Genomic DNA, 14,153 nt, shown 5'->3' with positions numbered 1-14,153 from the left:
AAGATACTGGCATTTACTGAATTCAAGGTGGCGTCTTTTCAATTAGAGGCCAGTGAAATACCTTTTCAGCCACTCGAGTGGCCTGGCAAACTACAGCCAAGGGGGCCTCGGGAGTATAATGATGCCTGGCACAATAGTACCACTGTTCTCCAACCCATTCCCAGGAAACCACACAACATGTGCCATTGTGCACTGTGCTTTGCTGCCCAACCACGTTGCCCGGCTTTAGCCAGAGATACCGAGAGTCCTGGCTGCGCAGTGAAGCTCACAGCAGTGTGGTTGGCAGGGCAGGTTCAGAGGATTGCTAGGTGAGGAATTTATTCACCGCGCACTGTATTTGATGTGTTGAAACATTTGTGCAAAAAGCTAGTACATTTAAAAGAGCGGGCTGTGAAACGGAAGAAGCCTGAGGGGACAAGGAGAGCTGAGTGGTTGCCAGGAATGGTAGTACAGAAAACCCTGAGCATTGTGGCAATGTTGAACCCTCCTCAATAAAAGAGGAAACTAAGAGAAAAGTGACAAGCAGAAAAATGGAGGCACAAAGACAGGCAGAACTGGTTCGTAGCTGGTCTTGGCTGGTTCTTCCCTTTTTATCCCAGTGCTGGGGATTCAATCATTTGTGTGTTCCTCCTTTACGGCCCTCAGTGTCATAGCTTCCACTGCTGTTTATGCAGCACACCAAAGGAGAACATTCAGGGCCAGCCAGATAGGGGGTTTTAGACAACAGCATCCAGGAGATACATGTCACTGGGGCTTTTCTGGGTCTCTCATGTCAGCTGGTCAGCTAAGACAACAAAACACAACAGGATGCCCAGGAAATAGAGGCTTGATGCAAAGCCCAGTGTGTCACGGCTAACTAAAAGATGTATGTGTTCATCTGAGTGTAGACCTGTCAGCCGATGTGTTAATTATTCACGGCACTTGCCAAAACATCTATTTTCAACCTTATAGTTTTAGTGGGAGCTTATTTTTGCTGTTGATCAAAGGAGGAAATGTTGGCTAGTTTTACAGACACGCTGACCTTCATTCACTTCTGTTTCCAGTGTAGGGTTTAATAAAATGATAATTAAAAAAATGAACAATTTTAATTAAATTCATCAGTGTTTTTAGGGTTATTGTTCTGAATTGTCTTTGTTCTTATTGCCATCCTCTTTTTGGTGTTTGATGAAAAGGAATTTGAGCTCTTTGAATGATTTCAGGGTTAGCTGTGATGCATTTCATTGTCTTACTGTTTATTACCTGCCAGAGCTGAACTGCTATAAAAAGGATAGCGGGCTGTCCAGTCATGTTTCATTGCAAAATGGTCATGCTAAATTCCTGAATTTTTTTTTCTCTTACAGATCCCAAGAGAAAACTAAGAGCTTTGCTTTCAAAGGACCAACAACAGATTAAAAAAATCATATCACATCATTTCAAGAGGCAAATTATTAGCTACTGTTAGCAGATATGAGTGAGGATAAACCAGCAGAGACTGCAGAGAACACTCCAGCTGAGGTGAGTGCCATTCCTAATGGGAAAGGCCATGAGCCTGGGGAGGAAATCTCAGAATCAGCCAAAACACCACTTGCAGAAGATGGTGAAAAGTGAGTATACTATATATACAGTTTCTTGCAAAAGTATAATGTCATGTGTTTTTACAGTTAACAGGAAAATCCTAAATCAGATCAGTGTTTGAAGGAATGTGGAAGCTACCCTAGCTGGAGTAATAATTAAAAAAAAAAAGGAATAGCTACAGGCGCAACTTTAGAAGTCTGAGAGTAGGCCAAAGTTGCTACTTGATTAAACGATATGATTAAACAATAAGATATGATCTACCACCTATTTTCTAGTTTTCACAGACTGGTTTTGTTTAAAAAAAAATTAAAACATTTTCAAGGTATTCTGCTATGAAAACAAAACAGGAAAAGTCAGTCTCAGGCCTCAAAATCTTCTTGAATAAATATTTTCAAAGCAAGATACCACCAGGGGTCATAAAAAATGCCACACTGGATTGTTTATCTCTAATTAGGTAAGCTGATTTACTCTCCTGGCAGTGGAGGTCTTACTTTTTCATGCTTTACATGAATGTGTAGCTTCCCTGAGCCTTTTCTCCACCAAACAAGAATCAGATAAGTTTGCTCTTTGCTGACATGCTGCCTGTGGCAGTACTGTGACCCTAATCATTAGAGTGACACTCTCATAACAGAAGGCACAACCCATGTGACAGCAAAGACCGCATGAATATTAAACGTCTTTTGAAGTGCCTTTGAGCAAAAATATTTTCCTACTGCCTTCTCAGTTACTGTACTAGAATTTGTGCTGGATAACAGAGTGAGCTCAGCACCTAATTATCATGTCACTGTCTGTCTAGCAATACTTGTTGTATCCTCTGCCCATGTAATAGATGGGATAATTAAAGCGTCTCTCTCCAGGATACAGACAATAATTTACAGGCAATCCCTTCACTGTGCTGTTATTGCTCTTATTAAATTATGACTGTGGGTGTTGTTTTTCCACTTTGTGCTCTCGTTGGGTGATGGATGACTGCTCTCTACACTGCTTGTAGAGAAACTGTAGCCAATAGTGCCCAGAATGCTAGGTATGTATGATGCAATAAAGGAGAGAAAAATATGTTTCGGTGTGTGCCATCTCTCTCACTTGTTTTCTTTTTCGTGAAAATTACCACAGAAACACAGTAAGGCAATTTATTTGAGTGTTTCTGCCCTTCGTGCGGCTGCTTTGTCTTCCTGTGACACTTTTTGTAATTGTTAGTCCACACAGAACTGAAAATGCAGACACCAATCTACCAGAAAGCCAGGAATTCTTATCAGCTGTGGAGGATAAGAAGACGACACGCTTTACAGACGTAAGTTCAAACGCATGTCAGCTTTATTGTAATTATAGGCAAAGCCTGTGAGTGCTTGAAGATTTAACACGCTTACTCTGCTCCTCTGTCTCCTGTCGGTTGTAGTTTGAAGGAAAAACCTCATTCGGGATGTCTGTCTTCAACTTGGGCAATGCAATCATGGGTAGTGGAATCCTAGGACTTGCGTACGCCATGGCCAATGCAGGGGTTGTCCTGTTTTTGTAAGTTATTCACATACATCTGATATGATAAATATGCTACTTCCACGATTGCAGATTGGCAGCATTACATAGCTGACAGATGTCTGATTCATTCCTTCCTTCTAAGGTTGCTCCAGGTTGAGGTCTGTGTCATAAATAGCACCTAATTGTATTATAATTGTCTTGTATTAACCCAGCAGCAAGACTTCATTATGACACAGAAACCAATAACACTGGGTGCATTTGTTTGATAAATAATGACTCAGAAAGATCATACTGGAACTCATTTGCATGTGCTATACGCAAGAACAATTGCAATAACAGATGCAAAAAAAAAATTTCCACATTATTTCTGTGCTGTTGTTGTTGTTGTGCCTTCAAACAGTGTGTGTGTGGGTGCTGTGTGTGAGAGCAGCTTAACATTTAGAATAGCAATGCAATCTGTCAGGTTAATGACGTCACAGTCCACTGCGGTTTTTATTTTTCTGTCCAGTTACATGCACTGGAGGTCTTTTGACCTTTCATTGACAGTTCCCATGCTCTCTATGCTCGATTGCACCATTTATTTATTTAGTGTTGGTTGTGGTATTTGTTGAAATGACAGAAGCTCATCTGAATCATCCTTTGGCGTTTGCAGACAAGAGACTAACTTGCTTTCAAGAAATTCTTTACATTTCATTGGCATGTTATTGTTGTAATCCAGATCTTTAATACAAGGATAGGGTCATATGGGTTGAGGCAGTCAGACAGGCAAACACAAGTAGGCAAGGCAAAAATCCAAAAACAACAAAAAAGGGTCATTCATCTATAAAACACAAGGAAGCTAACGAAAATATTCAAGGAAAATCTCAACTCAAAACAAAAGAACACAGTAGAAAATGGTGAAGGGAAGTCACAAGGCAGTCTATCAAAGGAGCAAGAGGAAGCAGGGGCGTATATATACTGGGTGTGTGATAGACAGGTGGGGCCGAAAACTGTCGGGACACAGGACAAAGCGCGGAAGCAGAGCTAACACGAGGTGGATGAAGGTGAACAATTATTAAAAAAACAAAAACAAAAAAAAAAGACATCACACCACCCTATCTGAATCTCATTCCATTATGGACAGGTCTACCGCATAGAAGTCATGTATCCCAATCTAATTTCAAGTGGGCATTGATGTGATTTATGATAGCTGGATCCTACAAAGACAGAGTAATGCAGTAAAACTACAATATTAAAGCCAAGATGTTGACACGATACTGGGCTGATAAGCTGTCAAAGCTTTGCGTGGCGTGGCGTCTTAATATGCATGTTTGCGAGGCTTATAGTTTTAAGCTTAATCTGTTTTATTGAACAGTCCTCAAAAATAATCAGGCTTGTGTTTCTAGAGGGTAACCCCATTGTAGGAATCAGCACTTTCACTCATCTTCTTGTCTTCTTGTCACCCCTGATTGATGGTGCTAGACTGTAAGGTGGCTGTTGCTGAAGCTACACATTTTTTTTCTGTGAAGGATTAAAGGGCACTGTTCTAAGACGCATGGCACTCCATTTCTTAGAGATTTCTGACACCTACAGTTTATTGAACTATCCATCAGTTACAGTTAAAGGGCAAGTGATATAATGTATACTTGTATTGTTTTATTGTGTTTTAGGTGTGCTTGTTGCTTGATTAATCATCGTCTTTACTGCAACTCTGTTCTAAAGGTTTTATCAAATGTAAATGAAAACAAAAAGAGATGATTATATTGAATCTATATTGAAACAGTTTTTAGTTTGTGCTGTGCAGCCAACCAGTGATAAGAAAAAAAAATCAATTTCTTTCTGTACTTTAAATGATACAGTAAACTGTAAACTGTGATGGATCGTGAGTTAGATGATTTACTCATTGTTCCAATTGAAATACAAGGCCTCGCTTATTTCAGCAAGACGGTGCCAAGCCACAGCACACACAAAGAAATCTAGTAATGCTGCACATGTTGCAACAGCATGCCTCTGTACTAAAAGCTTGCAGCCTGAATATGTCACCCAATAAAAACTTATGGCACAATGTAAAACATGATAAAGCAGTCCACAAACTAATGAGCATCTGAGGTTCTGTATCAAGTGAGAAATTGCTTTTAAAAATGCCTCATCCCAACTGTTTTGGAACATTTCACATGTCATTTATTTTTCAAAGAAGTATTTTTTAATTAGATAGAACTTTACACAACCTTTTTAAAAATGGGTTTCCAAGGGAAATATGTCTGGATTTTTCTCTCACGGTAGATAAAGTCATGTGACTGGTTTTTCCTAAACCATCTCTCACTAAACACCATTCTGTTTGACAGTAGTCAACTGACTCATAACAAGTAAGCATGTGCAATTTTATAGTACGTGACCAAATTAAACAAGTTTTATCCATCCTGTTACAGATGAAAGGCTCTGCCTCTTTGTCTTTTTATCAGAGACCCATTTGGCAAGAAATCCTGGAAAATTTTCTGTGCTCTACATCGAGCTTCAGGCTGTTGATTGCCTCAGAATTCACATATAATCTCTTGGTAAATGGATTAGTCCATATATAGCGCTTTTCTACTCGATTTGAGAACTCAAAACACTTTCTTTCTTTAAGCCTCATTCACACAAGCACTTTTTTTCTGCCTAAGCACTTTGAACCTGTTCACATACTCACACTCTGAAAGCTGCATCAGGGAAAACTCAGGGTTCAGTAGCCCAAGGATTTGGTGGAGACAGGGATCGAACCACTGACTGCCTTTTCTTATCATCAGTCTACTGTGCCATTCTGAACATGATACCAAACAATGAGTGGAAAATAAATGCCAAAATAAATTAATGAACTTCAGTATACACAGTGCTATGAGGCAAGTTGCGTATGTTAAAATGTAATTATTTAGGCCTGCAGGGCAATAACTCATATAGTGAGTCATTATTGTATTGTAGTTGGCGTATTGATAGGCATGGCTGAACAATACACGTGCATGTTGTTTACACTCAAGTGGACATTGATGTGATGTTTGTTCACCATCCACTGGACACTTCATGTTCATGCTAGTACCCGATTGGACCCCTTTTGCCTTCAGAACTGCCTTAATTCTTTGTGATATGGATTCAACAAGGCCATAAAAACATGCCTCAGAGACTTTTGGTCCATATTGACATGAAAGCATCACACAGTTGCTGCAGATGTGTCAGCTGCACATCCATGATGTGAATCTCCCATTCCACCACATCCCAAAGGTGCTCTATTGGACTGAGATCTGGTGACTGTGGAGGCCATTTGAGTACAGTAAACTCATTGTCAAGTTCAACAAAACAGCTTGACATGATTTGAGCTTCGTGACATGGCACATTATTCTGCTCGAAGTATCCATCAGAAGATGGATACACTGTGGTCATAAAGGGATGGTCATGGCCAAAAACAATACTCAGGTAGGCTGTGGTATTTAAATGATGCTCACTTGGTACTGAGGGGCCCAAAGTGTGCCAAGAAAAATGCCCCCTCACCATTACACCACCAACAGCAGCCTGAGCTATTGATACACAGTAGGACAGACCCATGCTTTCATGTTGCTTACATCAAATTTTGACCCTAGAAAGCCCATCTGCTTCAAGGTTTGACGTGTTGTGCGGTCTAAGATTCTCTTCTGTATAGTCGTAACGAGTGGTTATTTGAGTTACTGTCGCCTTCTTGAAGCAGCCTGACCATTCTCCTCTAACCTCTGTTATCAACAAAGCATTTTCAGCCAGACAACTCCTGCTCACTGGATATTTATTCGTTTTTAGACCATTCTTTGTAAACCCTAGAGATTGTTTTGTGGGAAAATCGCAGTAAATCAGTAGTTTCTGACATGCTCAGACCAGACCATCTGGCACCAACAACCATAGCATGGTGAAAGTTACTTAAGTCACCTTTCTTCCACATTCTGATGCTCAGTTTGAACTTCAGCAGGTCGTCTTGATGATGTCTACATGCCTAAATGCTTCAGGTTGCTGCCGTGTGATTGGCTGATTAAAAATTTGTATTAACTAGCAGTTGAACAGCTGTACCTAATAAAATATCTGGTGAGAGTACATCTTGAATATGTCTAATATCGCTCAGTATTGATAGTGAATGTTCACCATAGGTGAGGTGAGGAGAGTTTTTCTTTTAAAGTCAGAGCCAGTAGTGGGCACATACTTTAATAAAGGTCTTTGAATGAATGTTGGCAATGCCCTTTGTTTCTGTTTCCTGATGTTTTATATCACTTCACTTCTTTCTTGTTGGTGCCCTGGTTTGGGCAGGAATGCAGTGGGGTAGAAAGCTGAGAGCAGAACTACAGTGACCCAAGTGTGTCAGTCTGTCTGTCAGCAGATCTGTCCTCCCACTGCCACTTGACTGACTAAATCCTCGCCCTCAAGTCAGCTCAGCATTCTTTCACATAGTTGAAAAAAACCCCAAACAAACAAACAAACAAACAAAAAACTGTTAACTGGCCAAGAGTTGAAGTTGAGGTTAAAGACCGGCTGCTTGGCCTTTCCAAAGCGAGAGAAATGGAGAGAGAGTGTGTGGGAAAAAACGTTAATAATGTTGCCAACAGTTAAAGCAAAAGAGAGAAACAGTTGGAACGAGGTGGACGGGGTCTGGGAAAGTCAGGAGATCAGGATTGAAATTGAAAGAAAGTTCTCAGAACTGTGATATTTCTCTAGACCACTCTCTCAAAAATACCCCCCCCCACACACACACACACACACACAAACACACAAAATACCAGTGAAAAAATAGAATATTACATTAAAGTACAGACACCTTATCCATATAAATATATGCATCTATCTATAAATATGGCCCAAATAGACCATGTTTTTGTGGTTACTGTGTGTGTGTGTGTGTGTACGCTGAGATTATTGTGCAAGTTTTTCAGATATTTGCCAACATCGCCTTAGATTTCTAAACACAGACCCATCCAGATGGTTGGGCATGTGGAGGGGTCTGTGTTGTGCAGTGGTGGTTTGAAGAAATAGAATCTCACAAATAAACAGTAAAATCTGTTTTTGAACCAGAATACAATTAGGCTGTTCCTGCATCCAAATACATGAATCTAATTACCAAATAGAAAAGAAAGGAAATAGAGTAAGAGAAATTACATGTAAAAAATAAAAGAAAGAAAACTGAATATGAATCAGTGCAGGGAGAATTGTTGAAAGATCCTCTCAAGGAAATAACTCCGTTCCTGAAAATTGAGGGAATGGCATGTTGTGACCGTAGTAGGTTTTTTTTTCCCCCACTGTGGAATAAAGTGAAGGATGATTACTGTTTACAAAAGATTTTTCTCATTCTCTCAATCTTAGGCTTGAAAATGTTTTTTTAAACAGCCCATCTGGTGTGTAAGCTAGAGGCCAGAGGGGCAGACAGGGTAACCTCCTTGGTTCAGCTGGAGTAACAATCTGGTATAAAGCGAAGCCGCGGGGACACTAGTTTTCCAACGCAACTATATACCAGCATTCAGAGAATGAAAGCTTATGGTGCAGCTGTATAAATAACCTCCAGGATAATGTACAGTGTAAAAACACTACGTCTAAAACCACATTTTTTTGGTTGTCACTTAATACAGACAGTTGGTGGGAGAAGTAATAGTAATGTTCATCTGATGCTGTACTTTTTTTTCAGGTTACTCCTAACAGTAGTAGCAGTACTTTCATCATATTCCATCCATTTACTGCTGAAGTCATCTGGCATTGTAGGTACGTATGTAGTGAAACAATGGATTGGATTGTCTCATTAGCAAACATATAAATTGCCCTGTAGTATCAGTCTCCCAACTCTCTGTACTCAATGACCTGGATTTAATCCACAAATAATGTTCTTTAATTTCATGGTTTTTGTGGTTCAGGTATTCGTGCATATGAGCAGCTCGGCTACAGGGCGTTTGGGACCCCAGGTAAGATGGCGGCAGGTATTGCCATCACGCTGCAGAACATTGGAGGTGAGCTCACACACTGCCATCTGCCCTGAAAATGCAAATAAATGAATAAGTAAATAATAATAATTTGATCTTTTCCATTCTTTTGTTTTCTGGGATACTGCTAATAATATTACAAATATAATAAATATATGGAATATATAATTTGCTCCTTGGGACTGATGCTTATACTGACATATGGATGTGTGCTTATATCTCTTTTCCACAGCCATGTCCAGTTACCTGTACATAGTCAAGTATGAGCTGCCTTTGGTCATACAGGCTTTTCTAAGGGTGGACAAACCTGCAGGGTGAGTTTCTAATGCACAACACAAAAATATTTGTTCACTCACTTCATATACATATATATATATATATATATATATATATATATATATATATATATATATATATATATATATATATATATATATATATATATTGTACTCTGCAAAAGCCTTGAGTGTTTTTTGTGTTAAACCATTTAACATTGATCTATCAATCATTCAAGGATGAAAAAGGCACCTAACTCAAAGGATGAACCAGTGTTGTGTCTGCATGTAACAGACAACTTTGCAAGGGACCCATTTTAAGTCATATCTTTAGTTTGGCACTTTGTTATTTGCAGCCTGTCACAAAAAGACATCACTTGTTCCCATTTCTTTAGTTGACTCTACAACAATACCAAAGATAACACATTTTGACAGGCATAAAATAACATTTTTGCACCAACAAGGTGTTTCCTAAAGAGCTATACTGTAATTCAGCATGGTGTGCGTGGTTTTCTTTAAAAAATTAAGGATACTGTGGGGGACAAAAGAAGTGACAGGCCTAAAAAACTATTTACAGCAGATGAACAGTATGTGAAAGTCACATTGTTAAGAAATAGGAAATAATCCAGAAGACCCGACACAGGGCCTGAGAGATGCATCTGGTCCTTCAGTTGAACCATCTACTGTTCACTGAAGCATCATCAGAAATGGTCTCAGAGGAAGGGTGGCTGTCAAGAAGCCATTCTTAAGGAAGGTAAACAGGGAGAAAAGACTCAGGTATGCCAAATTGCACAAGAACTGGCCTGAAAATCAGTGGCACCAGGTCTTAAGGAGCGATGAATCCAAATTTTAAAATTTTGGTTGAATTTGTCAGTCGTCAGTATGTAGAGTGGAGGTCAGGAGAGAGGTACAACAGTGAGTGTCTACAGCCTGTAAGCACGGTGGAAGCTCTGTCATGGTTTGGGGTTGTATTTCAGACAGTGGTGTTGGGGATCTTGTCAAAATTGACTGAATTCTGAACACAGAAAAGTACCATCAGATTTTGATCCACCATGCAGTACCATCTAGAAAGTGTCTGATTATCAGCAGCTTCATTCTTCAGCATGACAATGATCCCAAACACACTGCCAATGCAGTAAAAGCATACCTGATAGAAAAACACACAAAATATGTAAATATTGTAATATATGAAAACTCTACTTTGGCCTTCCCACTTGAATTATATATAACATTTCTACATCTTGTGTTACCAAGTATGATAATGCACTGAAATCTGGTTCAGTGTGACATTTGCAAAGATCCAGACACCTCCTCACACTACAAAAAGCAGTACACAATCCCAGTACTTCTCAGTGGGACCTCATGCAGTCATTCTGCGTCAGCAAAGATTTTAGCATCTACAGGGGAGTCCTGCCAAGCTGGGGCAGTTGTCGGGCCTGGTGCCGCTCTGGATGCTCTGAGCAGCTGGCGTGAGAACAGCTGTCATAGTGACCCCAGAGGAGGAGTGCAGCACGGCCACTGAGAGCTATGACATCAAAACACTGCTAGACTCCACAGCTGAAAATGTAAACCATGGGATATCACTGGCTAGTGCAGGTGGTCTCAGGGACAAACAACACTTCCTTTCTTGGATGGGATTTCCAGTGTGAGCCTACCCCATCCCCATTTACACCAGTTAGAGCCTCTCCTCGCCTACTTTCTTTTTATGGGACAGGTGACTGAGGAGGAAGGGGGTAGAAATAAGACTATACTGGATGTATGATAACATTTGCATGCCAGGTAACTCAGCCTTCAGGCAAAGAGCCTTATGGAAACGTTTAAAGTGCAGGAACGGTCCCTTCCATATTACAAAACCAGCTACAAAAATAGTGCATACACATTGTTGGTTTTTACCTGTAGAGAGGAGAATAAAGGCTTACTGCTACATTTGATCATAAAAGTGTAGATTAATATGCCACACTATATGCACTCCCAATACTGTGACATCGTGTCCACATCATTTTTTGGTGTCAGCTCTGTTTTCTCTGTGTAGCGGTGTCGGCTGTGGGTCATGGTCAACAATCACTGTTTATTTGAAATGACAGACTAGATTGTCCCAGTGGCATTTCATCCTGTCAGTGGGTGTGTGTTTATATTGCTAGACTGTAGAGGGGGTGGCCAAAATAAAATAGGAGCCTCATAATTTGTAGCAAATACAGCAATATTTTGAACTATGAATTTAACTCCTTTCATTTATAGTTATTTTAGATCATTTTGATTTAGTTTTTAAGAACATGAAAAACAAGGAACAAACCTCCCCCCAGGGAAGCTCACACTCTGGGCAGTATTTTTACTTTAAGGGAATAGTATTGTATTTTTTTTAAATATCTATTTATTTTCTTTCTTCTTTTTTTTCAGTTTGTGTGGCTATAGTACATATGCAACACTCATTTCATTGTTTTGTAAAATTCTTTTAAATATTTACTATCAAATATCAAGTGAAAAAGGTTTTTGATTATTAGTTTATTGTGTTTTCCAAAAAAACTTATTCAGCAAAATTGTACATGTATTCAAATGCTTATTTATTTAAATGTTTAAAGGCCTGTTATTGTAATGTACATAACAAAGTCGTAAAAAAATTATTATCACTTTGGCCTTCAGAGCAATCTATTAACCTTGAAGAAGAGGTCCAATGTGACACGAGATTTTACTTTTTGTCAATTTTCCACCAATAAGTCATGAAGTTGACCATGAAGACCTTGGTGCATAATGAGGTATATCATTTGCCTTTTTACTCATTTTTTTGCTGTCATATGGTTTTGTTAGATCCTGTGGTTTATTGGAGCTTGCGCTGCACAACTTCAACAGATATTTAAAATATTAACCTCTGTCTCATATTTACGGGATACCTGATGTTTTGTCCACCCTCTGCATGTGTAAACAACACATATGGTGTATGTCCATTTGTGTCTGGATGTGTCATGCGAACTAGCCACATGACACATCCAGACACAAATGGACATACACCATATGTGTAAACAACACATATGGTGTATGTCCATTTGTGTCTGGATTAGGGTTTAATCCCGGGATCCGGGATTCCCGGGAAATGCGATCAGAACCATTTCCCGTTTCCCGGGAAACGTTAGACGGGAAACCGGGAAAAAAGTCGCGCGCGTCGATTTGACTTTCAGAAAGAAAAGAAAGCTTCAGAATGTTAAATTTAAGGAAATATTGAGAGAAGGGTTCGTTTAATGCGAAAAGCATTACTCTTCATTTCAGGCACGTTCAGCCTCCGTTTAAGGCTTCAGCCTTCATCGCAAGCGTTTTAATAGAGGTATTACACAGTTGTACTTTTTTCCTCTTTAATTTGTTAAAATCGTAGGCAATGTGTTTACCCTAAGGTATTTTGTATTATATAATTTTATATTATTATATATTGTTATATTGCATTATATAGCCTATAAAATATGCCTGCCCTGAACAATAAAGAAATATCTGTTTAACTTCAGTGTTTCTTTTCCTCGTTTGCAGCCGCTTACTAACAACCATGAATTAGGATACGGGCCTAATGGGTGAAGAAATTATCATGAAATAGATTGCTTTAACATATTTCGCTTTTAAAATGGAGTTGAGTAAAATGTATATTTTTTAGGCTATAAGGATTGGCCAGTTTTTCAAAAGACGATTCACAGCGAACCTACTTTAACCCTCAGACACGGTGTTATAAATTTGCTGTTGCCAGAATGGCAATGACCAAGTCGTAGTGCATTACTCAAGGCCCTGTGTTATGCCATATTATAGTGTAGTACGGTAGTTAACTTTTCAATGACTATTACAGCGTTCCACTGGTGGAGATACAGTGTAACAGATGTCGCCACGACAGCGTGGCTGAGCCATTATCAATGCTGTGGAGATGAACCGTATTGTTTTGCACCAGCAGTTGTAAAATATCTTGGTATAATTCCATGTACAATGGAGGAATATTTGAATTATATTTGTTAAGGGAGTGTTGAGGAACGATACAACACCGCATAGCTCGAGCACTCAAATGCCGAGATGTAGGTTTTATTGCGTTAATCAAGCCAACGTTGCCCCCTACTGGGCATAACAGGACATAGCTGGAAAGCTACCTCTACAATATCACAATAGGTTAAGGCCGACACAGGCTACAGAAGGCCTAATTAAAATAAATAAATAAATAAACTTTTTCCCGGGATTCCCGGGAAATGGCTCGTCATTTCCCGGGATTTGATTCATGTCATTTTCGGGAAAAATATTAAACCCTAGTCTGGATGTGTCATGTGGCTAGTTCGCATAAACAATTAATGAACACCTGAGGCTGTGTCAGTGTATTCGATTACATGTTCGATCAGTCAGTCCGCTTATGATCACGTTACTAGTACATCAGTGTCCAGAGGGCTATATGTATATATTTTTTAGGTTAATTGTGAGTCCACATCTGTCTCTTTGTATGTGTTTACTGGATTTTGTGTGTGTGCACGTGTGCGTGTGGCTGCAGGGCAGGATCAGACGAGAATAGGCAAGGGATAGATGAGCCTCTTCTTTTCTGTGATGTGTACGTGGGTGTGTATGTTGCAACAGATGTTGCTCTCTGTCACAGCACTCACCTGACAGAAGACCGGAAATGAATAACCCCATACTGTGCCCTGCTAAAAATAACTGAGGTTTCTTCCTAGACACAGCTCTTCAGGTGACTGCACCATGTGGCATGTTGTATCAGTGGAGTCTGTTTGTCATATGTTTTGCTCACCTCCTCATAGAGATCGCTTCTTTTTAGTCAAGATTTTCCTGCTTTGCACAATACATTCACTATGTTTACACTTCATTTCACTTCTGCAATCAGTCAGTGGATACCATATCATTGTGAATCAGCAAGAGTACTCAGACAAAATACATCATAGCATACATTTGTAAC

At 39.5% G+C, this 14,153-nt stretch overlaps 1 protein-coding gene across 2 annotated transcripts in view; it reads left to right on the top strand.

Annotated features, from left to right (window-relative positions):
- LOC115779806 (sodium-coupled neutral amino acid transporter 3-like) overlaps positions 1 to 14,153 on the top strand; it is a 42,360-nt gene that overhangs the window by 15,850 nt on the left and 12,357 nt on the right. The window contains exons 2-8 of one of the 2 annotated variants that reach the window (XM_030728631.1): positions 1,341 to 1,583; positions 2,546 to 2,578; positions 2,752 to 2,845; positions 2,951 to 3,066; positions 8,672 to 8,745; positions 8,895 to 8,987; positions 9,193 to 9,274. In XM_030728631.1, the coding sequence (XP_030584491.1) occupies positions 1,447 to 1,583; positions 2,546 to 2,578; positions 2,752 to 2,845; positions 2,951 to 3,066; positions 8,672 to 8,745; positions 8,895 to 8,987; positions 9,193 to 9,274 (629 nt within the window). In that variant the 5' untranslated portion in view covers positions 1,341 to 1,446. The remainder of the gene's footprint in view (positions 1 to 1,340; positions 1,584 to 2,545; positions 2,579 to 2,751; positions 2,846 to 2,950; positions 3,067 to 8,671; positions 8,746 to 8,894; positions 8,988 to 9,192; positions 9,275 to 14,153) is intronic. The other variant, XM_030728632.1, reaches the window with a different exon arrangement.

Source organism: Archocentrus centrarchus, chromosome 5 (assembly GCF_007364275.1).
Source record: "Archocentrus centrarchus isolate MPI-CPG fArcCen1 chromosome 5, fArcCen1, whole genome shotgun sequence".
NCBI lineage: Eukaryota > Metazoa > Chordata > Actinopteri > Cichliformes > Cichlidae > Archocentrus > Archocentrus centrarchus.
Note: the sequence above shows the minus strand (reverse complement) of the source record. Positions and strands in the feature narration are given on the sequence as shown.